At 35.4% G+C, this 26,555-nt stretch overlaps 1 protein-coding gene across 17 annotated transcripts in view; it reads left to right on the forward strand.

Annotated features, from left to right (window-relative positions):
- EHBP1 (EH domain binding protein 1) overlaps nucleotides 1-26,555 on the forward strand; it is a 263,931-nt gene that overhangs the window by 86,624 nt on the left and 150,752 nt on the right. For 11 of the 17 annotated variants that reach the window (XM_036435472.2, XM_036435473.2, XM_045580790.1 and 8 more), the window contains exons 7-10: nucleotides 954-1,093; nucleotides 15,627-15,731; nucleotides 16,385-16,507; nucleotides 18,877-19,117. In XM_036435472.2, the coding sequence (XP_036291365.1) occupies nucleotides 954-1,093; nucleotides 15,627-15,731; nucleotides 16,385-16,507; nucleotides 18,877-19,117 (609 nt within the window). The remainder of the gene's footprint in view (nucleotides 1-953; nucleotides 1,094-15,626; nucleotides 15,732-16,384; nucleotides 16,508-18,876; nucleotides 19,118-26,555) is intronic. The other 6 variants (XM_036435477.2, XM_036435481.2, XM_036435475.2 and 3 more) reach the window with 1 other exon arrangement.

Genomic DNA, 26,555 nt, shown 5'->3' on the forward strand with positions numbered 1-26,555 from the left:
CTATCAATCCAGGTCATTTTCTATCTTGTAATTCTTAAAAAGGCTAGCCTTTGTCTTAAGGTGCTTTTTTTGAACAACTATAGCCTCTTTCAGAAAAATGCACCTTTCAGTAAGATTTAAATATAATTTACAGGGCTTTATTCTACTTCTTTTTCCTCCAGTTCTCAAAACCAAAAGGGTTCATGGATTTCAGATTAAGAATTTCTATTTTAATTCCTTATGAGAATTTAAATATTTTAAAGTCTGGATCTCATCTGATTTGCCAATTATCTCATTGTTTTATGAAACAAGTTTTTGTTTGCAGACTTCATGGTTAAGAAACCCTACTTGAATCCCATAAAGAAAATTTTAGTCTTCCATATGTCTGCAGCACAGAATTAATGTAATTCCTAACTACCGTATTTTTCGGACCATAAGACGCTCCGGACTATAAGACGCACCAGTTTTTAGAGAAGGGAAATGAAGAAAAAAAGATTCTGAAACAAATAGTGTCCTAAAATATTTTATGTGCATTAAAACCCAACATCACAGTCATAAACACATGTAATCAACCCTGTAAAGTAAACAGCAGCATTTAGAACCATTTTAGAGCCAGGCAAGCACACAGAGACCACGCAGAGCCGGGCAAGTAAAAAAACTTTTTTTAAAAAGTATATGTGTAGGCTATATTTGGACTATAAGACGCAGGGACTTTTCCCCCCACTTCTGGGGGGAAAAAAGTGCGTCTTATGGTCCGAAAAATATGGTAGTTAGTTTTTAATCTTGTTTGCTTTTTACTAATTAAACATGCTGTTTAAAAATGAATAAATGAGTTTTTAGAGTTTTCAATAGTATTATTTAGCTTTAAAAAGACTTATTAATGTACAAAAATGAATATATTAATATTTTTAAGTATAATTTCTTTTTCAAGTAATGTCATTTAATGAACTATGAATTATAAATCATTGATGTAGGGATGAAGACATGCAAAGTTTGGCCAGTTTGATGAGTATGAAGCAGGCTGATATTGGGAATTTAGATGACTTTGAAGAAGATAATGAAGAAGATGATGAGAACCGAGTGGACCAAGAGGAAAAGGCAGCAAAAATTACAGGTTGGTTTTATTAAACTGTAAGTTATTTTTTTTTATTTATTTATTTATTTATTTATTTATTTATTTATTTTTGTAAAGTTGAAAGCTTATTCTTATTTCCCAGGAAACACAGTTTCACTAACAAGGCATTTTTTTCTTCCTTAAGCCTTTATAATCTAACTAGAGGCCCAATGCATGAAACTGGTACAAGAATAGGCCTTTCTTCCCCTGGTTGCCGGCACAGGCTTCCCTCAGGCACTTGGGACCTGGGCTTCCCTTGCACAGGAAGGCTCTGCCCACCTGCTGTAGCCTGCTGGTCGGTGGCCTGGGCCTCCCTCTGCAGGGTGATCATGGGTGATGGCCGGGCCCCTGACCAATTGCATTGCACCGCCTTGGCTGGCCTGGCACCAGTGGGTGTCATAGCGTGGTCCTGGATGATCATCTAGAATGGTTGTTTTGCTGTTCGGCTGTTCGGTCAATTTGCATATTACACTTTTATTATATAGGGTATTCCATTTAGCTCTCTGAAAACTTTGCATGTTGCTGTTAATAACAAATTTCAGCAGTTTAAGATCATGTCCAAATTTAGTTAAGAAAGCATAGAACTTTACTAGAACTACTAATTATAATATAAAATAGCCTGAATATATTCATACTTAATTTGTCAATTTTCGAATGAATCCTTTATAAATAAATAAATAAATAAATAAATAAGAATTTGCATTAGCTATCTTCTCCAAGTGCATGGACATTTTATCTTATATCTAGAAGCTTCCATGCAATTATTCATTTAGTTGGTTTGATCAAACTACTAAAATGTTAAGTGATCAGAATCTATTTGTATTAATTTTTAGAAATAAAAATGTAAATGTTCGTTTGTTCAAAACCTTAAATCTCCAAAAGTTCTTCACCGATTGCTTTGAAATTTTGACACAACGTTGCATTTGAATATGCACGTGTTTTTATATACCTTATACCTACTATTATATAGATGTCACACCTGTGACAGGTAAAAACATGCTTTTTTTGAAAAATAGTGCCATCTGTTGGATGTAAAAGCAACACGCGCTATACTAAATATTTTATGATTTCATTTCACTGTTTCTGATTTACGATCTATTTATGATTTCCAAATTTCCAATTTCCAATTTTTCGATTCCATTTCAATGTTGATAATGATTGAAGATTTGTGCTTAGAAATCTCGAACAAATTTCTTAATCAATTGGGAATGCAATCAATTGATTTGCTGCTGCTTCATTTGATGTAGAATTGCTTCGTAAACAAAATTACAACACAGGTGATCTTTTGTTGAATGTGCAGTCAAATATTCCTAAGCTAACACTTTAGCAAAAAGGCATTTACAATCAAATAATGCAAACTATCAGTAACGGGGTTGGAGAAATTTTAGATGTGCCAGGAGGAACTGGTAAAACGTTCCTAATTAGATTGATTCTGGCAGCAATTCAATTCCAAAATGACATAGCCTTAGCACTTGTTTCATCCACAGTAGTTGCGACATTGTTACCAGGTGGAAGAACTGCTCATTCCTCTTTGAAATTGCCATTGAACATGAAATTCATTGAAACTCCCACGTACAACATTTCCAAATCATCCAGCATGGCAAAAGTATTGCAGAAATGCAAACTTATTGTTTGGGATGAATGCACAATGGTGCACAAAAAAATTGCTCGAGGCTCTTGATTGAACATTGCAAGATTTGTGTGGAAACATCAGACCATTTGGGAACGCATTAATATTGCTTGCAGGAGATTTCAGGCAAACATTACCTGTAATTCCTCAATCAACACCAGCGGACGAAATAAATGCTTGCCTGAAATATTCTACTTTGTGATGACACGTAAAGATGTTAAAAATTAACTACAAATATGCATGTCCAGCTGCAAAACAATCAATCAGCTGAGATATTCTCACATCACCTGCTGGAAATTGGGGATGTAAAGGTGCCAGTTGATCTGACCTCAGGACGAATTTCATTGTCTCATAACTTCTGCAATTTAGTGACATTAAAAGAAGAATTGGTTGAAAAAGTATTTCCCAATATTCAATTATAAGAATCACGATTGGCTCCGAGTGAACGAGCTATTCTTGCAGCTAAGAGGAAAGACGTCTACAAACTTAACAATATTAATCAGTCTAACATTCAAAGTGAGGCAGTCACATACAAGTCCGTCGACACTGTTGGGGAAACAGATGAAGAGGTTAATTATCCAACAGAATTTTTTAATTCACTTGATCTGTCAGGGATGCCACCGCACGTACTGCAATTGAAAATCAGCGTGCCAATTATCATGTTGCGAAATATCAACCAGCCAAAGCTTTGCAACAGCACATGGCTTGCAATAAAAAAATTAATGAGCAACATCTAGAAGCAACAGTCTTGACAGGATGTTCCAAAGGTGAAGATGTCCTCATTCCTGGCATTCCTATAATTCCAACGGATATGCCATTTCAATTTAAGAGATTGCAATTCCCAGTTCAATTGGTGTTTGCAATCACATCAACAAAGCTCAGGGCCAATCTTTAGAATTGTGCAGTTTAGATCTAGACACGGATTGCTTCTTCCATGGACAATTATATGTTGCGTGTTCTACAGTTGGCAAACCAGACTATCTCTATATCTGCACAGACAATGAAAAAACAAAAAATATTGTATACCCACAAGCATTATGAAACTAAACATATTAGAAACGTGTGCTTTCTCTTTTCTTTCTTTTCCATTTAACCAGACTGAGCCACAGCAATGCGTGGCTGGGTACAGCTAGTTGATCAATAAATACTTACTGACAATTTGGCTATCACACTTAAGGAATTGATGTTATACCTTTATTATTAGAGTGAAAATAAAGCACTAAATATATATACACCAGGCAAAATTTCAAGATAAGAATGATTAAATAGGGCATACTGATCAATTACAACACCTCCTCTAGCCCCTTCTGGCTATTATTTTTATTTCAATAACATTTTGGGATTTCTTCCCCCTCCCCCCCAATAATTAATGCTGACATTTGCATTATATTTAAATGATGTCAGCAACAATTATATAGTTTTTTTTAAAATGCCTTGTCTTTTCTGTCTTTGAGATCTCTCTTTAATTTGGCTAGCTGGAGTACCTTAAGTTGGTGTTCCTCTGCTACCACTACCAGTGACCTTCTGCCTGTCCTTCAGATTTTAATTCTGTTGCCTCATAGTTTGAGAAGCCTTTCATGGCAACTCCCCTCTTAAGCTTGACCACTCTCTCCTTTATGCTAATGCTATACCATTTACAAATGCAGGCATTTTTGTATAGCATGAGTTTTTATAATTCCAGTGGTATATAATTTTATCTTTTAATTGGAGGATACAGTTTGTTCTTTGTTGATGGCTTTTAGTTAAAACTAATTATCAGTTAAACATTAGTACTATAAATAGGAATAAAATACCCACACAATTACATAGCTGTTTTGAGCTATATCGTATTGTTTTAATCATAGTAATGGGAAAAAATAGTGATAACAAATCATCACAAGTTCTGTGCTGGTTGAAAGGAAAAGAAAGAACATTATTATTATTATTTTTTTTTTTTAGCAAAATACAGATTTAATGAAGGCATTCAATAATAATTAGATTTTATAGTTCATTGTCATATTTCATTTGGCCTGCTGTAACAAAATACAATAGGTTGGATAGCCTATAAACAGCAGAAATGTATTTCTCACAATTCTGGAGGCTGGAAGTCTGAAATCAGGGTGCTTGCATGATCGCGTGAGGTCCCTTTTCTGGGTCACAGACTCTCATTGTATTCCTCATTTTGTGGAAATGGGCAGGGTTGTTCTTTTGGGCCTTTTCTATACGGGCAGAAATCTCATTCATAAGGGCTCCACTGTCATGACCTAATAACACTGTCCAAAGGCCCAATCTCCTAATACTATCACATTGGGAATTAGGATTTCAACATGAATTTTGGGGGTCACAAAAATTCATACCATAGCAACCATTATTTCTTAAACATACATATGTACCTTTAAAAAAATTTTTTTTCTTCATTGATTATATGTGTCCTTATCCCCCCATTGCCTCTCTCCCCCCCACATATTCTCACCCACCTAGTATCTGTTTATTTGCTTATATGCTTGCATACAAATCCTTTGGTCGATCTCTTCCCCTCCCTTTCCCCCTCCCACTCTCCCTTGCCTTCCCTCTGAGGTTCTCTGTCTCTGGATCTCTGTTTGCTCATCAGTTTATGTTGTTCATTATATTCCGCAAATGAGTGACAGCATATGATATTTATGCTTAACATAATGCTCTCCAGGTCTATCCTGCTGTTGCAAATGGTAGGAGTTCCTTCCTTTTTACAGCATCATAGTATTTCATTGTGTAAATTACCACAGTTTTTTTTAACCTACTTATCTGCTGATGGGCATTTAGGCTATTTCCAAATCTTAGCTATTGTAAATTGTGCTGCTATGAACATATGGGTGCATGGTAGTATATCCTTTCTGATTGATATTTCTAGTTTTGGGAAACCATAAAAATCTTAGAGGAATCCACAGGCAGCAAAATCTCAGACATATGCCAAAGCAATATCTTCGCCAATACAGCTCCTAGGGGAATGGAAACTAGGGACTACATCTAATGAAAATCTTCTGCACAGCAAAAGAAACCATCAACAAATCAACAAGAAAGCTCAATTCATGGGAGAACATACACTGAGTGGCCAGATTATTATGATCTCTGAAAACAATAATCTGGCCACTCAGTGTATATCCTCTTATATAATAAAAGGCTAATATGAAATTATCCCCTCGACCAGGAGTTTGACCAGCAGGCACGCCAGCCAACCGCCCATGTCCCCTCCCCCTTGCCAGGCTGGCCGGACCTCACCCATGCACAAATTCATGCAGTGGGCCTCTGTGGCCATATTATTATGCCTTCAGAGTTTATAATAATATGGCCACTCAGTGTATTTGCCAATGTTATCTCTGATAAGGGTTTAATCTCCATTATTTATATGGAACTCATACAACTTAACAATCCAATAAAAAAAATGGACAGTGCACCTAAATATATCTTATTTTTTTAAATTTTTGCCAAAGGAGTAACTTCTTTTTAATATATTTTATTGATTTTACACAGAGAGGAATTGAGAGGGACAGAGAGTTAGAAACGTCGATGAGAAACATCGATCAGCTGCCTCTTGCAAACCCCCCACTGGGGATGTGCCCACAACCAAGGTACATGCCCTTGACCGGAATCGAACCTGGGACCCTTCAGTCTGCAGGCCGACGCTCTATCCACTGAGCCAAACCGGTCCCAGCGTGGAGTAACTTCTTTTTAGACAGTCTAAAATTCTTCAATCATAATTGAAAAAATTTGATTTAATATAACTTGTGATGATTCAATATTTCTTTGGAATGTTACCATTATTTATATATTTTTTCCCCTGTTTTACAAAATACTATGTTCTAATTTTTTTTTTCATCTCTAGCTTCTAGCACATTGTCTAGAACATATTGAGAATTTTATTATATATATGTTAACTGAAAGGTCATGTAAATGAATTGAAGTTTCCATCTATTGTAGGCCATATTGATAACTCTGTCTTATTATCTTATTGAATTCATTTTTACCTTTAATCATGTACTACCTTATTCACGGTAGTGTGGTCCCATTTTATGAAATGAATTGGATCAGGAAGAGACACATAAATCAAACCTTAAATAATTCAAGACTAGTTTTCCAAAAGTAATGAATGTAAAATGTGTGTTGAAGGAGCAAAGATAGATGGGGACCATGGGTGATTAGGTGCATAGTATAAGTAAACCCATAATTATTGTAATAAATTTTTTGCTTTGATGTTGCATTTTTTCCATCTGTATTTTCTATTTTATTTTCAGAGTACAGTCACTTAATTGCACAGCATTTCATGACAGTTGTTTGGCTTCCTAAGTTGCATTTTTTTAGCATATGCAAATTCCATTTCAAAGTTATTAATTTTCAGGAATTATTTCGTTAAGTATCAGCACTACTGTAAAAATGTTTGAGTAAAGTAATTTTAAGATAATAATGAATTTATTAAAAATTAACAGCAGATCTGTTAAAGTAATAGCTGAAGAGTAAGCAAAACAAATGTTTTACAAACGTGGTACAAATAAAGTATGGGTATTTTTATTTACTAGCTAAAGTGGCAATAACTTAAAGCACAGCTTACATTCACACATCCTTTCAGTTTTGAAATTGTTGACACAATTTTTTAAAGGGAGGGGGTGATTATTTTATATTCTGTCTATATTATATCTTTATATTGAAATGTAAATACATAAAATACAATTACATTATACCAATAAAATCATATAGGTATATTATGACCCCACTAAGTTGCAACTTTCTTGAAAAAACAAGATTGTTATAATTATTTTGTGTATCTCTTAGATTGACACTTAGAGGCTCTTCGTGTAGTCAGTGATTTCTTATGGAACATTGCTATTAGGCAGTAGTAATTAACATAATATATCTTATGAAATTACAGTCTTTTCTAAAAGAAAAGTAAAATCATCATATCTATTATATAGTGGACTAATCAAATGTCTTTACCCTTTTCTGTCTGAGGCAGAATTCACTACTAACTGTAAACATTTTGGGACTGGCTCTTAGGCAGGAAGCTTTTTTTTTTTTAATAAGTTTTTATTCTTCATATTATTATAAATGTTCCTTTTTTTCCCCCCACCATTGCTCTCCTCCACCAGGTTCCCACCCCACCCTCTGCCCTTTCCCCACTCCCCATTGTCCTCATCCATAGGTGCACAGTTTATGTTCAGTCTCTTCCCATGCCCCCCTCTCCCTTTTTCCCCAAGAATCATCAGTTCACTCCTTTTCCTTACCTCTGATTCTATTATATTCAACAGTTAATATTGTTCATCAGATTTTTTTTTAATTTCCTTGGTTTTTAGATTCACTTGTTGATAGTTACGTATTTGTTGTTCATAATTTTTATCTTTGTTTACTTTCTCTTCTGAAAGAACCCCCTTCAGCAATTCATATAATTCTGGTTTGGTGTTGATGAACTCCTTTAGCTTTTTTTTTATTAGTGAAGCTCTTTATCTGACCTTCGATTCTGAGTGATAGCTTTGCTGGATAGATTATCTTTGGCTGTAGGTTCTTACTATTCATCACCTTGAATATTTCTTGCCATTCCCTTCTGGCCTGCATGGTTTCTGTTGAGAAGTCAGCTGACAATCGTATAGGTGCTCCTTTATAGGTAACTACCTTCTTTGCTCTTGCTTCTTTTAATATTCTCTCTTTGTCTTTTGCTCTTGGAATTTTAAGTATGATGTGTCTTGGTGTGGTCTTTTTTGGATTCCTTTTGTTTGGAGTTCTGTGTGCTTCCTGGACTTGTAAGTCTAATTCTTTCACCAGGTGGGGGAAGTTTTCTGTCACTATTTCTTTCAGTATGTTTTTGATATCTTGCTCTCTCTCATCTTCTGGGACCCCCATAATTCTGATGTTGGTTCGCTTGAAGTTGTCCCAGAGGTTTCTTACATTATCTTCAATTTTCTGGATTCTCTTGCCTTCTAGCTTCTGTGGAGGAGTGTCTTCTGGCTCTTTGTATTCCAAATCTTTGACTTGATTCTTGTGATCTTCCCTTCTGTTTTTAGGACTCTGTAAAATATTTTTTATTTCAGACAATGTATTTTTTATTTGTTGATCCCTTATCATTTCTTGATGACTTCTTATTAATTCTAGTTGATCTCTTTTCATATCCTCATAGGTCTTATCCATCTTTTCTAGGAAACTCTTGAAAAACCTTATAAGCGTAGATTTGAACTCTATATCCAGATGCTTTTTGTCCTCCATTTCTTTTGTTTTAATCTATTTTGTTGTCGAATTTCGCAGTTACAAATGGGACGGGGTTTCAGGGTGGAGCCTGTAGCTTTGGCTTCCGTCAGCCCCGCCCTATGCGGGTCCTTCAGTGCTGGCTGCCGGCGCCTCTGAGAGAAAGGTGCTGCCAAACAGTCTATGCTCTCCCACAATGAGCCTGGTATTGGGGTTCAGTTCAGTTGGAAGTGGAGTTGGAGGTGGCGTTCAGAGCAGTCTGGAGCCCCAGTCTCCTTCCCGTCAGGGCAATCCTGCGGCACAGCCGACTGTTCCTTCTCTGCGCGCAGTGTGCGCACCGCCGCTGGGACCTCCTTTCGCCACTTCCCCGGGGTTCCGCCTTATAGCCCGGCTCCCTATGGCTGAGCCTGAGTCCCTGGGGTCTGGCCTAGAACTGGGGTTCAGAGCAGTCGGGGGCCCAGCACAGTTGGAGTTTTATCTCCTTCCCGCTAGGGAACGCCCGCCAGGCACTCCACCTCCCCCTCCTCTCTGCCTCCGTCCTCTCCGCGCACCGAGTCTCCGTACCTTGGGCTTTTCCAGCTCCTCCGTGCCTCCTTCTGGTTTTCTCCTTGCTTCTCGCTGTAGAATTTCCAGTCAGTCAACCTTCCTGTAGTTCTGGGCAATGTCCGTTTTATACAATATTTTAGTTGTTTTTTATTGAAATTGTGTGTGGCTGCAGCTAGGTGTTCACCTGGGCGCAGCCATCTTGGATCCTTTAGGCAGGAAGCTTTTATTGATGTTACAAGTATAGCTGCATTCTACAGAAGTGTAGCACCAGTTAATGGGCAAGGGAATTTTGAATTGCATTTGAAAAACTAACTGAAATGTAGTGGGAGTGATAGATCTTGGTGTTAAAGAAACAAAGCCTTTTAGTGAAAAGTTTCCTTTCATAATCATATGAAATTTTATAATACTGTAGCCCATATAAGAAATTGTTTATGGTTTCAAAATAATCTGTACCTCCATCTATACAGAAACCTCAGGTGCTTGAACTAAACTTTGGTAATATCATCATTGGTAAGCGTGTTGAATATTTGAACACACAACAAGAAGAGAAAGAGAAAGACTTCTGCATAAATGTTGAAGTCCTATTGAATACAACTCAGAAAATCAGTTTTAACTGAAATAGTTTATAGCAAAACAGTATCAGAGAAACTAGTTATTCTCAGACACTTGCAAGGCCTCTGTTATACTTTTAGTTGTTGCATAGATCACCAAATATTCTCTATAGGCTTAACCACATATTCAGACTCTCATGACCTGAATAGGACAAACTTAGCATTAGATTAACTTAGAAGGCTATTGGACAGGAAACGGCAAGCCAGCAGAGCATTCATCTTTTACTAGGGTCCTCACAGCAGCTCACTTGCTATTCTTTGACTGCTGTACTCAAATGACAACTTGAGTACAAGGGGACAAGATCCACATAGTTACATCATGGATTACCTTAGAATCTTTATGCTGTTTAAGAGCTGATATCATTTGTAACAGTTTGATAAGCATAATTTCTCAGGTCTGCGTAAAGGACATGCCCAGTTATTAGTCTCTATAATCAGAAGCTAAAACTATGGCCTTCTATTCAGAGTCCTCCCATCCTGATGCAATTTATAAAGCCCCCTGCTCGCTTCAGCTGTCGCCATTTCTGTTTGGTTTTATGAATCTTCTATAATTGAATCTTTGTATCCTTGAGTGGAGGCCTAGGTGGGCCAGGGCAGGTGGAAAGCTTGGCTTCCTCTGTTGCCGGAGGCAACCCTAGCCTGCTCTTTCCAGCTCTGTGGTTACTATTATGCCCAGATTTAAGATCCCCAGGGACCACCAGGGAGCCAAGACCGATGCAAAAAACAAAAGAGCTAGCATGGGCTCCCATCTCCAGCAATCACCAGCACAATGGCGGTTTACAGGGAAGGACAGCAGGAGGAGTTGCAGAACGGCAGGTACAGAACAAAAGAAACATAGAAGGAAGCATTATAAAAGTAGCAAAAAGAACTTCATGAATCAATTTAGTTTAGCTCTATCATTCTGCCATTTTTCTTAGGATTTATCTTCTATAATTGAAACTTTGTAGCCTTGAGTGGAGGCCTAGGCCTGCTAGGGCAGGCAGAAAGCTTGGCTTCCATTGCCAGGGAAACCCAAGCCTGTCAACTGCACTCTGTGGCTGCAGCCATCTTGGTTAGGGTTAATTTGCATACTCTCTCTGATTGGCTGGTAGGCGTGGCTTGAGCTGAGTGATGGTTAATTTGCATATCACTCTTTTATTAGGTGGGATAGTAGAGGCCCAGTGCACGGAATTCATGCATGGGTAAAGTCCCTAGGCCAGATGATCAGGACCAATTGGGGCCTTCTGTCTACTAACTGGTGCCTCCCTTCCCTGGCTGCTGGCTACTAGTCACCAGCCAGGGCCGGCCGGCCGGCCTTCCTTCCTTCCTTCCTTCCTTCCTTCCTTCCTTCCTTCCGCGCTGCCCCCTTGGTAGTCAGTGCATGTCATAGTAAGTCATTGAACTTCCGGTTGAACTCTCAAGGGGACAGGTTGCATATTAGCCTTTTATGTATATAGATTGGTCCAGGAAAGTTTTTTGGTCAGGGTAGTATATTACTGGGAAAGCTTTCCACTTAAAAAATAAATAAATCTGGGAATAAATTTTTGTTGTAAATCTCCTTTTAATTTATTTAACTTTTCCCCCCGATTATAAATGTAAAATATATTGACTGTAGAAAATTTTTAAGAAAAATACCTTTTTAAAAGGAGAAATATATAACAAAATTATGTCCACATATGCAACTGACATTTGAATTATTTCCATGAGAGGCACATAGAGGTTGGTATGGCCAAACCAAATAGCCCCCTTGCTATGCTAGAACTACTATTCACATAATCACCCAAGACAAAAACCTGGCACTTATCCTTGATTCCTTTCCCCATACCCTGTGTCAAATTAACTATTAAATCTTTCTTCTTATTCTTTAATTAGCAGTATTTATTGTGTGCCTCTCCTCATAGAGTAGTGATGCTGAACTATTTACCTTTGCTTCCTATGCTGTTTTTCCCCTCCAATGATGACACCATGTTGATCCTAGATTCACGTTTCTAAAATATGAATTTGATCTTTCAATGGATTCCCAGAGCTGTCAGAATAAAGTTTACTAATACATTCGCTAGTTTGGCCACAAGAACTTTCATAAGAACATTCGTTAGCCTCATTCCATTCCTCATCCCTGGCATCTTAAGCTCCGAACTTGCAGATCCTCAAATATGTCATGTTCTTATTTGCAGTGCCCTCCGTTTTCTTTTTTCTTTTAATAGTAATGTCTGTCTAATTTAGCTCACATTTGAGTAAGTTCAGAAGATGTTCCTGACCTCAAAATCTCTCTTCTAGTTTCACATAGCTTATGAAGCATATTTTAATCATAACATGTATCATATTTATCATACACTGTGTATTGCTTTACTTGTCTATCTGTCCCTCAAACATATACAGCCATGAGGGCAGGTACTATTACAGGCATTTAATAGGTACTTAATAAATGTTCATGAGATAGATAAATGGTATTTCTTTGGAGTTTGCTTTTTGTTATGATTTGGATTAACATTTGTTTGCATACCAAATAAAGGGAACATTGATATAGATTATTAAAATGACCTTTCCCTTGTTAATATGAATGAAAGTTCTAGAAGCAGAAGTTCTAGGATTTAAGTAAGGATTTATTTAAGCTATGAATAGGGAAAATTAGGATAGGAAGGAAAATTTAGTGAAGAGAATGGAAAGAAGAAATTACTTTGGATTAGGTAATGAAGAAATAGTTATCATTATTTTTAGATATTACTGAAAGCATGATGATGATGAAATACTCTAAACATTCCCAGAAATTGAGCAGCCAGGCCCTGAGCAGCCGGATCTGGTGCGGCCAGGCCTGGAGCAGCAGCTGCCTGGCTGGGAGCGGCTAGGCCCGGAGCAGCAGCTGCCAGGCTGGGAGCGGCCAGGCCCGGAGCGGCCAGGCCCAGAGCAGCCGGGTCGGGTGCGGCCAGGCCTGGAGCAACAGCAGCCAAGTCCAGAGCAACTAGGTTGGGAGCGGCAGTGACCAGACCCGGAGCAGCTGGTTGTGGAACAAACCAGAGCAACAGAGGCCAGGCCCGGAGCAGCCAGGCCCGGAACAGCTTGCTCCTCGCCTGCCTCCGCCCCACGGCTGCCTATCAGACATGGCTGGAAACTTTTGTGGGAACTTGAGGGTCTGCTGAATCAAGTGATGAAGGCTTAGATCTGGATGTGTTGAGTTAGTATAGCGCTGGGGTGTTGATCTGTGAGTGCCTTGGGTGGGGCCTGGATGAGGCTGATTGACCTATTTGGAAATGTCTTTTGTGTGAAGTGTATCATTGGGCATGTGGAGGTATTATTGATATGAGAAAATGCTAAATAACTGATTTACTATCTGAAAAGGGATTTACTATCGGGGAAAGGGAGGGAGGAAGAGACTGAACATAAACTGTGCACCTATGGATGAGGACAATGGGGGATGAGGAGGGGGCGGAAGGTGGGGTGGGAACCTGGTGGAGGGGGGAAGAAATGAGGAACCTTTGTAATAATATGAACAATAAAGATTGATTTAAAAATAAATAAATAAATAAACATTCCCAGAAACTAAAATGTAAATAATTTAGTCATGTAATAGTCGTCTTCATAGTATTTAAATAAATGCCCACATTGTACCTAAAACTATAGAACAGTATTAGTGATCTGAATGTAAGGAATATTAGTATTCCCTATAATGCTCATTATATGTTTAAATAAATTATTGATTTCTACTTCCATTGAGATTACCACTAAGAATATAAATAATAAAAATGTGTAATAAACTGAATTCTTGGGCATTATTTTTAAATGTTTTAACTAAGTAATTGTACATTTGGGGGTATAATGTAAACGACACTAAAATGTGGATATTGAAAGAATACCTCAGGTTACTTATGAGAACTAATTCTGATAACATGTAAAGTTCTTCCTACTGCTCAATAAATATTAGATGTTATTGTTAACATTTTTTCATATTTTCAATGTTAAAGACAAACCATTTGCAAATTTTTTAAAGTACACAACTAGTAATTAGTGAAAATAAATCAGTTATGTGCTGGTAATCACTTAACACTGGTCTTCCACTCCATTATATTTTCCTAAAAATTACCTTAATAGTATTTAAATAAATGCCCACATTGTACCTAAATGTGGTAGGGACAATGACTAGTAGGAGGAAGTAGAGGATCTAACATGAATGAATTGTACCGACTGAAAAATTTGCTAGGCTAGTTTGAGTCAGAGTGGGGTTTGAAACTATTGGCAGAATAAAATGGAAAAAGAGTCTTACTATTCATTTCTTATTCAAAATTCAGAAGAAGAGGTTAGTTGGTATTGTGTTTATTCCTTATTTTCTATGGTTTACTTTTACTATCTCAAGTAATTTCATTCATGCAAAATATATGTTCTCATTCCAACAGGGAAATAACTTTGTCAACTTTTCATAAATATTTAGTTCAAAGATCTAAAATATAACACATATTTCTGGCCATCTACTATCTAAGTCATTTATTGTCTGTTTCACTATTAATTTCTATAGAATGTAAATTTCATAAGGACAATACCATGTCTCCTTTTTTTCATATCAAGCCTAGTATTTGACATAGCATGGTAAATAAATATTTGTTGAACAACAAGCAAATGGATGAAGGCAAACTTATTACACTGTGTATTGTGTTATTTGGGTCAAATAAAATTTATAATGTACAATTAGATTTACAGTGTTAACATTTTTAATGCTGAATTTACAACTTTTTTATATTTCTAATTATTTTCTTTCTTTCCCATTTGAATGATCTAGATCTGTTTGGTTTGTCCTAATTGCCTAAATTATTCCAAAGTTTTAACTTTGGAAACAGCAAGAATTAACTAGAATACTCCAATAGGCACTTTTTCACCCAGTGAATTATAATCTCATGTACTGAGAATTATCTATGTAATTCATGTAAAAAATTTACTCACATACAAAATGAATTTTTATTTTAAGATTTTTCTGTCTATCCATATCTTTTTGTTCTGTCTCTTATTGGACAAATTATAAGGTTTCCTAAAATTTACTCAAGAGTTCCCTTAAAAGACAAATTCATTAGAAAAAGGAGTAGAAAATGGTAGCTATTGACTTTCTCTTATTTTGTGCTGATTTTTAAACTCTATAACATGAATAAGTGCTTATTATGTTCATGATTTATGTAGATGTAATCTAAAAACTTCTAGTTTAAATTTATATAATAAACAATATTATATACATTTTTTGTGTTAGCAGAAGATACTTTTTATTCTGTTTTTAACATATGCATTTAAAACACTATTTTACAAATGCAAAATGTGGTTGCTGAAAGCCAATGCCAACTTCTTGGGTCATTATCTTTGTGTTTATTAACATAGTTCTTATATTACTAACATAAGTTTTAACAATAAAATGTTTTCTATCTTAAATGGTACAACATAACTTTAAGTTAAATGCTTCTGTTAAAGTTCATCAAAGTAACATTCTCTGAATGTATTCTCTTGATAACCCAGCATCCCCTCTCTGTCTTTTTGAGTAACAGCATGCTTCTATAGCTCTTTAATTAAATGACCTTACCTTACATTTGTCTCGACTGGCTTCTGTTTACAGAAATTGTAAACCAATTGAATGCTCTGAGCAGCTTAGATGAAGATCAAGATGACTGCATAAAGCAAGCAAATATGCCTTCAGCTAGATCAGCCAGTTCCTCTGAAGGTCTAAGAGCTTTCTTCCTTTCTTTCTGCTTCTGACTGCCTGTATTTACTGTGACCTGCTACCTCTTGACTTCTGTCTATACTTAGCTGTCAGTTTTGTCTTCGTGCTTTTCCTTGGATGTTTTCTTTAGCAATTTGCAGTACACCAACAGAGAACAACATAACAGAATTTGCCATTTTAAGCAAAGCCTTATATCAAGATTCTCATTAGGTAGTGATTTTAAAACATCTTGTAAGATAATATTTGGTCATGTAATATGGTCATATTTTTTCAGCTATTGTATATATTGTAATTCTTATTTTTAAAAAAATATTTCTTAGATTAAACCCATTTGCATTATTTATATTTAGGAGTGAATGATGTTTTACTAAAAATCTATCAGTGCTTTTTCATTAGATAAATTTAAATTTAGATGAAAGTTTCTCTAGTTCATTATCTGATACAATTTTCAAATTAATATGTATATGTTTTGTTTCATATGAAAATGTTGGTATACTACAAAATACTTGAATGGCATTCTGCCACTCGTAAAATGCTGTCTTATTATTTGCAGGTATTATTAGTGTGAATTTTTATAATTCAAAAATTTCATGAATGATTGAAATTATGCTTTATTGTAACCATAATGAACTAGCACATATGTTTATTTTCAGAGCTTATCAACAAACTTAACTTTTTGGATGAAGCAGAAAAGGATTTGCCCACTGTGGATTTAAATCCATTTGGTGATCCTGATGTAACAGAATTAAATCCATTTGAAGATCCTGACTCAGAAGGTAACAAGTTTTTTTTGTGTGTGTGGTTTTATTCTTCTGTACTTTTAGAGTCTTTATATAGTCAGATTCTCTTGAATGGTGATGACAGGAAGAGATTTTTAAAAAAGACTCAAAGTAATTTTTCTCCTTAACAATAATGTTATTGTGTTCAGTACCTCTTGCAATTGATCGGCAATTCTGGGTAGCTTCACTTGAATTTTTAAGAAAAAAGAAAGACATGTACCTGGGGTATTTATTAATTTCTACCTTTTAAGATATGTTTTTATTGGTTTCTGAGAAAGGAAAGGAAAAGAAAGGAAAAGGGGAGGGGGGGGAGAGAGAGAGACAGAGACAGAGACAGAGAAAACATCAGTGATGAGAGAATCATTGATCAGCTGCTTCCTACTCGCCCCCTACTGGGGACTGAGCCCCTGACCTCCTGGTTCATGGATCCATGCTCATCCACTGAGTCACACCTGCTGGTCAACCTAAGAGACATTATTTTTAAATGTCTCTTAGGTTGATCAAATAATAAAGCTCTATTGTTAGAAATAACATTGTTCTGTCTCTTACTGGAAAAATTATAAGTTTCCTAAAGCAAGTACTCAAGAGTTCCCTTAAAAGACAAATTTCTTATAAACAGGCGTAGAAAATAGTAGTAGCTATTGCCTGTTTTTCTTATTTTGTGCTGATTTTTAAAATTCTAGAACATGAATTTTACCCAGCTGGCATATGGTAAAGTTTCATTAGTTTAGCAGTCTGACCAAGTGAGGTCAGGTTGTGGCACATACTGATATGGACATGGTGGGGTGGCTTCTTCCTATAGACAACTCCTCCACCCTCACTCTCACAGAGTTTGAGGAATCTCTCTAGCTCCCACTCCATGTCTCTGGCTGAGAATTAGTCAGTGGTTACAATAAGTTGTGCATATGAATAAAGGAGCAGAAAGAAGACTGAAACCACTGTTGTCATTCATACAACGTAATTGGAAGTAATAAACTCAGGTATTTTTTCTGGGTAATTTTTCTTGCCAAGTAGTTTTGATCTTTTAAAGCCTAGAAAAAAAAACTGTTGAAGCAGTGAGACTTCTGTTTAATTAAACTGTTTGCTCAAAGTAAATGTAAGAATGACTAATCACTGTTTACATCTTTTAGACTGCTCTTAGGAAATCTTCCTGAGCTGTAAAGAATTTTGCTGCCACTAGTCATGGTGAAATGAGGTTTTAACTTCAGGATTTACTTCATAAGAGCAATATTATTTAATAATCCACTTCTCTTTCTCTTCCTTTACTTTCTCCCTTCTTATCAGATTCTAAACTAGTTTAGAATTAAGTTTAAATTAATTTTATTTTGTGAGCTAGTTATATTAAGAACAAATTTTTAAATCTTAAAAGTTACAATAAATCTTAGAGGTAATCTAATTCAGACACCTATTTTCATAGATTGGGAAGCTGAGGCCCAGGGGAATTGAGTGATTTGAATAAGAACTTTAGGTAAATGGAGATGGAGTTAAAGCTAAGAATCCTCATCAAGAGTCTTCATTTGATTATACAACTTCTCCTTGATTATTAGTATATTGAGTTTTACAAATATTAATAAGATATTTTGAAACATTAGTATTTGAACTTTCCATTTCATACTAAAATAAGTTTTCTAAATATACAAAGGAATAGCAGATATCAGGTGATACCGTATTTCTATATAAGGAGAGGTTAGCCAGTCTGACTCAGAATCTTTACTCATCTCCGTAGAGTTAAGAAAAAATGTGACAGTCAGTATTTCTCTTTAAATATACATCTCTTTCTGCAATTAACTTTATGGATTAAAAACTTGTTCCTGAAGTAAAAAAAAAAAAAAAAAAAAAAAAAAAAGTATTTGGGGAAGATAAAAATGTGTTAGAATTGTTAAGATGGTGTACTATTATTTGCTTTACAGCTCCAGTTCTCTTATATTCATGATATTCTGTGCTTCAGATCCCTAAGTGGTTTTTGCTTGTGTAACTAACCAAAGACCTTTTCAAAATTTAATCCATTTTATGTTCTTTTAAAAGCAGAAATTTTTTATGTATCAGTTTGAGATGGCAAGCTAGTATATGGAAATAAAATAGGAAATAATAGAATATTGTACCTTTAAGAAAGTTAAAATTTCCAAAATTGTCATTATATAATGCTAATATTATTAGAGACTTCAAAGGCATTCCAAAGATGCCATTTTGAGATTTACCATTCTTGGAAAAGTAGACAAAAATCTTAGATATCACACCTTCTGAAGGTACAAAATGTACTAATACTTTGCCATTCAATATTGAGTATTTTTGAAAACATTAAAAATGTGAGAAAATGTTAGATAGAATTAATTGGATTTAATTCATCTGTTGCTATTGTTTTATAGAACCCACCACTGAAACAGTATCACCTAAAAAAACAGAAGAATCATTTTATAATAACAGCTATAATCTCTTCAAAGAGATACAAACTCCACAATATTTAAACCCATTTGGTGAACCAGAAACCTTTGAAACTATAAAGGATTCTCCTCCCCAATCAACAAAAAGAAAAAATATAAGACCTGTGGACATGAGCAAGTACCTCTATGCTGATAGTTCTAAAACTGAAGAAGAGGAGTTGGATGAGTAAGTACATTTCATTTTGCTATCATCATAGGTCAGGCTTTATATTAACTACTAGAGGTCTGGTGCACAAAATTCGGACACCGGTTGGGGGGATTGTCCCTTAGCCAAGAGTCGGACATCCCTCTCACACTCCAGGACTGCTGGATTCCATCTATTCACCTGCCTGCCTTTATGATTTTCCCTAACCTCTTCTGCCTACCAGCCTGATCACTCCCATAACCACTCCCCTGCTAGCCTGATTGATGCCTAACTGCTCCCCTGCCAGCCAGATTGCCCCTAACTGCCCTCCCCTGCAGGCCTGTTCCCCCCCAACTTCCCTCCTCTGCTAGCCTGATCTTCCCCTCAACTTCCCTTCCCTGCAGGCCCATTTTCCCCCAACTTCCCTCCTCTGCTGGCCTGGTAACCCCCTAACTGCCCTCCCCTGCAGGCCTGGTTCCCCCCAACTACCCTCCCTTGCAGGCCTGTTCCATCCCCACTGCCGTCCCCTGCTGGCCTGATCACCCACAACTGCCCTTCCTTGCAGGCCTGGTCCCGCCAAATGCCCGCCCCTGCTGGCCATCTTGTGGCAGCCATCTTTGTCCACATGGAGGCAGCCATCTTTGACCACATGAGTACAGCCATCTTATATGTTGGAGTGATGGTCAATTTGGATATTACACTTATTAGAAAGGATAGGGATCCTCTGTAATACACCTTTAAATGGGTAAAATGAGATATGGTGCAACTTTAACATACACTTTAAAAGTTAGTATCTATCTCATCTTCATCTGAAATTTTATAATCTTTACCATTAATTTCCCATCTCTTCCATATTCCTGTGTATTCTAAACTAACAAATGAGGGAATATGTTTTTGGTTCTCTGATTAGAATTTCTATGATGTCTTCCCATAAGAACTGTTATAAATGGCCCTTGAGTATTTTTAATTGATTACTGTATGCATTATGCTTCAATTATGTTATGAAAACCAACTAATCATTTATGATATTGATTTGATCAGAAGGCTTATTCAAATGCCAAACAATGAAATCGTAACATTTATAAATTAGAAATTGTCAATTGTGTTATTATTCTTACCTAAATGTGAGGTTGATTGACCACAAGCTCAGTATAAATAGTCAATGTGATTAGGGATACCATTTTACTCAAATCTAGGTAGGGATAAAGAGAGCAGTGAATTCACATTGTGTTCTGAGGTTATACAGTGTATTCCTTTTGTGACTACAGACTATGGCCCTGAGTGTGTTAAAAAGCAACAAGTAAAACTTCTACTTGTGGCTATATTAATAAGAAGCTCTTCAAGCAGGAGGAATATGACACTACTTAGAGATTTGGATCTACACAAGGAAATGGAGAGCACAAGAAATAGCAAATATAGTATTATATATAAAATACTTGTCCTATCTTTAAAAACTTCTTTAAAATATAACTGGCTTTGAAGTTTAATAATAATTTATTCTGTGTGTTTTTTTAATTGCTTATTTTAGAGAGAGAGGAGGAAGGAGTGAGTGGGGAAGGGAGAGACATCAATTCTGGAGAGTGAGTCTGCAACCTGGCATGTGCCCTGACTGGGAATCAGAGGCACCCTTTTGGTGCCTGGCAAGATGCTTGACCAACTGAGCCACACCGGCTAGGGCTATATTCTGTGTTTTATAACGTGTATAGAAATTGACAATCTTAAACATTCACAGTTATGACAATTTAGCATAAAGACAGAGTGGAAATTGAAGAGTCCTGTTTTAAACTTCTTCAACATGTTACTTGAAGATCTACTTTTTTAATAGAGGACATAATTGTTTATGTAGAAAATCATAAGGAACCTTCAAAGTTTACCAGAACTAAAAAATAAATTTGGCAGTGTTATAGGATACAAGATTAATATATAAATTTAATTATATTTTTCCATAGTAACAATGAAATATCAGAAATAGAAAAATTTTAAATACCATATACAAAAACATAAAATAAAGCCCTTGGGGATAAATTTGAAGAAAGATGTGCAGTAATCGTATGTTGAAAGCAATAAAACATTGCTGAGAGCAATTAAGAGAAATCAGCCCTAGCCGGTTTAGTTCAGTAGAGAGAGTATCAGACTGGGGATTGAAGGGTCCCAGGTTTGATTCTGGTCAAGGGCACATACTCAGATTATGGGCTCCATCCCCAGTGTGGGGCTTGCGTGAGGCAGCCAATCAATGATTCTCTCATTGATGTTTCTATCTCTCCCTTCCCCTTCATCTCTGAAATCAATAAAATACATTTTTTTTTAAAAGAGGAGAAATCAACTGGTCAGAAATGCTATTGGACATGAACTCAAATTGATCTATACATTCAGTGCTATCCCAATCAAAGTTTTGACATACTTTTTTTAATATATAATAATGAAGCTAATCCTAAAATATATATAGAAATGCAAGGGTCTTAGAATAGTCAGAACAATTTAGAAAAAGAATAAAGTTGGGAGGACTTATATATACTACCTGATTTTAAGACTCATTAACCAAGATATTGTGGTATTGTCTTCAAAGAAGAAATGTATGTGAAAGGAAGAGAATAAGAAAGTCTAGAAATAAGGCCATACATATACTGTCAATTGATTTTTGACAAAGCTTAACAAGGGAAACTTTTCAGAAATTATAATCTTTACAACAAGATGGTGCTAGCACAAGTAGATTTCTGTGTCTTTCTCCTACTCCCCCCTACACAAAATAACTACAACCCTTATCTCACACCACATACAAAATTTAACTAAAAATAGGTTATACACCTAAAATTAAGAACTAAAACATTGGAACTTTTACAAGAAAGCATAGGAGAAAAATCTTACTGACTTTGGGTTAGGTAAAATGTTTTAAATAGGATTCAAAAAGCACAAAAAAATCAAAGGAAAATTTGTTAATTTAGACACTATCAAAATTAAAACTTACAGGGTTTTTTTGTGTGTGTGTTTTTTTTAAAAAAGAGGAAAATGAAAACACATGTCATGGTTTGGCAGAAATTCTTTGTAAAATAGAAGACTTCTATCAAGAATATGTGAAGACTTTTTTTTAGCCCAATAATAAGACAAACTTTTTTATTTTTTATTTTTTTATTTTTATTTTTAAATATATTTTATTGATTTTTTACAGAGAGGAGGAGAGAGGGATAGAGAGCTAGAAACGTCGATGAGAGAGAAACATCAACCAGCTGCCTCTTGCACACCCCCTACCGGGGATGTGCCCGCAACCAATGCACATGCCCTTGACCAGAATTGAACCTGTGACCCCTCAATCCGCAGGCCGACGTTCTATCACTGAGCCAAACCAGTTTTGGCAAGACAAACTTTTAAAATAGGTGAAAGATTTGACCAGAAATTTCACAAAAGGAAATATAAGAATGGCCAATGTGCACACAGAAAGATACTCAACACCTTAGTCATTAAGGAAATGAAAATTAAATCCAAATAAGACACAACATAGCCACTTGAAATGCTAAAATATAACAGATTGACTGTGTCAGATGGTGTCAAGGATGTGGAGTCACTGGAACTCTTTCAAAGAACTCTGAGTTCTACTTGATAGAACCATTTCATTTTATTTTTAAATAAATTTATTGGGGGTAACAAAGGTTAATAAAATTACATAGGATTCAAGTGAACAATTCTGTAACACATCATTTGTATATTGCATTGTGTTTATACTATCCAAAGTCAGTCTCCTTCCATTACCATATTTTTTACCCCTTTTACCTTTTACTATCACCCTACATCTCCCTTCACTTTTGGGAACCACCATACTGTCTTCTGAGTTTTTGTTTGTTTGTCTTGCTTGTCCGTTTATTGTTTTCAGTTTTATATTTTACATATGAGTGAAATCATATGGTTATTAACTTTTCCTGTCTGAATTAATTTCACTAGTAAGACATTTTCAAGATCCATCCATGTTGTTGCAAATGGCAGTATTTCATCTTTTCTTATGGCTGGGTGGTATTCTGTTGTATGTGTGTACCACTTTTCCTTTATCCAGTTATCTATCAAAGGACATTTTAGTGTGATACAACTATTTTAGAAAACAGTTTCGTAGTTTCTTAAAAAATTAAACTTATACACATCATTTGATGCGGCCATTACATTTCTAGGTACTAGTCACTCAAAATGAATGAAATTATATGTCAACAAAATGATTTATACATGAATATTTTAACACCTTTATTTGTCATAATAGCAAAATATGAGGATAATGCAAATGTCCATCAGTAGGCAAATGGGTAAACAAATTGTGTATACACATACAATGGAATATTTACTACTCAGTAATAAAGAAGAAATAAATGATTTTTCTAAATTTTATTTTTTAATTACAGTTGACATTCAATATTATTTTATATTAGTTTCATGCATACTGCATAGTGAGTAGACAATTATATCATTAACAAAGTGATCCCCCTAATAATTCTAGTATCTACTTGGCACCATACATAGTTATTACAATATATTGACTATATTCCTTATACTTGATATTCAGTGACTATTTTGTAACTCCAATTTGTATTTGTATTTCTTAATCTCTTTACCTTATTCACCCAGCTCACCAACTCCTCTCTCATCTGGCAACCCTCAGTTTATTACCTGTATCGATGAGTCTTTGTTTTGTTTATTTGTCTTATTCTATAAATTCCACATATAGGTGAAATCATTGTATTTGTCTTTTTCTGTCTGACTTATTTCACTTAGCATAATACCCTCTAGGTCCATCCACATTGTGGTAAAGGGTAAAATTTTATTTTTGTGGCCAAGTAATATTCCATTGTACATATGTAACACCACTTTTTTTTTTTTATTCACTTGTCTATTGATGGGTACTTTGCTATTATAAATACCACTGCAATGAATGTAGGTAGGGGTGATAAATTCTTTCTAATTAGTTTTTTTGGTTTCTTCGGTTATATATCCAGAAATGGAATTGCTGGGTCAAAGGGCAGTTTCATTTATAATTTTTTGAGTACCCGCCATACCGTTTTCCACAATACCTGCATCAATCTGCATCCCAGACACCAGTGGACAAAGTTCCCTTTTCTCCACATCCTCACTAACACTTTGTGTATGTTGATATATTGATGATAGCCATTCTGATGGGTGTAAGGTGATGTCTCCTTGTGGTTTTAATTTGCATTTACCTGATGATTAGTGATGTTGAGCATCTTTTCATATGTCTATTGACCATCTGTAGTCCTCTTTGGAGAAGTGTCTTCAGGTCCTCTGCCTATTTTTAAATTAGAATGTTTATTTTTTTAGTGTTCTTATGTGAGTTATATGAGTTCTTTATGTTTTAAATGTTAATCCCTTATTGGATGTATTGGTGAATGTCTTTTATCATTTAGTAGGTTGCCCTTTGTTGATGGTGTCCTTTGCTGTGCTTTGTTGATGGCAAAAACTTTTTAGTTTGATATAGTCCCATTTATCTTTTTTCCTTGCCTGAGGATATATATCAGAAAAAAAAATTACTAAGAGAAATGTCAGAGGTTTCACTGCCTATGTTTTCTTCTAGGAGTTTTATGGTTTCAACTCTTGTATCTTTAAATTAATTCTTTAAGTCTTTAAATTAATTTTTAGTTTATTCTTGTATGTTGTGTCAGAGGTGGTCTAGTTTCTTTTTTTTTTTTCATGTATCTGTCATATTTTTACCAAAACCATTTATTGATCAGGCTGTCTTTACCCCATTGTATATTCTTATCTCCTTTGTCATAGGTTAATTGAACATTTAGGCATGGGTTTATTTCTGGGCTCCCTGTTCTTTTTCTTTGACCTATGTGTCTGTTTTTATGTCAGTACCATGCTGTTTTGATTACTATGACCTTGTAGTGTAGTTTGATATCAAGTAGTGGGATCCCTCCAGCTTTGTTCTTTTATTCTCCAGGTTGCTGTGGCTATTCAGAGTCTTTTGTAGTTCCCTATAAATTTTTGGGATTATTCTAGTTCTCTGAAAAATGCTATTGGTATTTTGATAAGGATTGCATTGAATCTGTAGATTGCTTTATATAGGATGGACTTTTTAGTGATGTTAATTCTTCCTATCCATGAGCATATTACATGTTTCTATTTAATTGTAAGGAAGAAACAAACTATTGATATGTTTAACTATATTGATGAATCTAAGAGGAATGAAGATCACAGGAAATGTCAAATATAGTAATATATATAAAATACGTTTCTTATGTTTTAAAATCTCTTTAAAATGTAATTGACTTTAAAGTTTAAGTAATAATATATTATGTGTTTTATAGTGTGTAGAAGTAAAATGTCTCGGAACTAAATCAAATGAACAGTGATTTGGGGCAAAGGTACTGTTTGAATTAGAAAAGAGATGATTTAAAGTAGCTATAATAACCAAACTCAAATATTTAAAAGACTTGTTTTCTATTGCTCTGGAATTGCATTTCTCAATCTTTTTCCATTTTACAATAGGTGGCTAATGATTCTCATATGTTATATGCTTCCATATGCATGGCTAGGTTTTGATAAAAACTTCTAAATCCCTATAAGTATGTTTGTAGAATTACATCATAACTCTAATTTCAAAATGAGGTTGAGGTTTCAATACTAATTAATAACTATACAGTGATTGAAAAAGTTGGCTCATCTCTTGCTAAAGTTATTATATTTATTTCCTTTGAAATAGTTAATGTGTGATCAAAATAAAATTTCTCATGGGTAGTGTAGCTGCTGAGTAATAGCCACACACCTAGAATATTTGAATGTCAATGCAAACTTTTAAGTACAAGCATTCAGTCGTTCCAGGATGCCTGGGTGTCACCCAACACACACACCCTGCTCTCTTCTATTAACAAGTTAAAGAGACATCTAATGTTTGCTTAAATTTTTAAAATGTCTTAATAAAAACTAAAATCAGAATGACTGGGTGTTTCCTTTAGACCATTCTTTTATCACATGAAAGTCTCAGTCTTTACAAATTTCCCACAAATGAAGAACATTCTAAATTGCTCAATCATCTGAGGTTACCAGAGAGCACCAATAAACCCTCCTTCCTGCTTTTTTTGTAGGAACATACACATAGATTCTTAAGATTCATATGGAAAGATCTCATCAGCTAAAGTGAGAATACAGGAAGAACTCTATATTACTTCCTTATTTGGTATTTCTAATCTTTTCCCCCCAAGAATTTGTAGATATAACTTCAGTAGCAGAAATAACCCAAAATTTGTTTACTATAATAATAAACTTAGGTATGACCTTTCAAATCAAGTGAAAAGCCTGACTCATCTTTCCTTACCAATCTCTTTCTGTATCTGACCTAAAACTATCACAGATAAGTAGTGCTGAGTCCTTTGATGTGTAAATAATCTTCAGAACCTAGCATATCCATCAGCACCACTGAGAAAGTATATAACCTTCAGTGCTTTTAGTGCATGCACTTTATACTTAGCAACTATGTGTATTACTTAGT

Source organism: Pipistrellus kuhlii, unplaced genomic scaffold, assembly GCF_014108245.1.
Source record: "Pipistrellus kuhlii isolate mPipKuh1 unplaced genomic scaffold, mPipKuh1.p scaffold_m20_p_13, whole genome shotgun sequence".
NCBI classification, from domain to species: Eukaryota; Metazoa; Chordata; class Mammalia; order Chiroptera; family Vespertilionidae; genus Pipistrellus; species Pipistrellus kuhlii.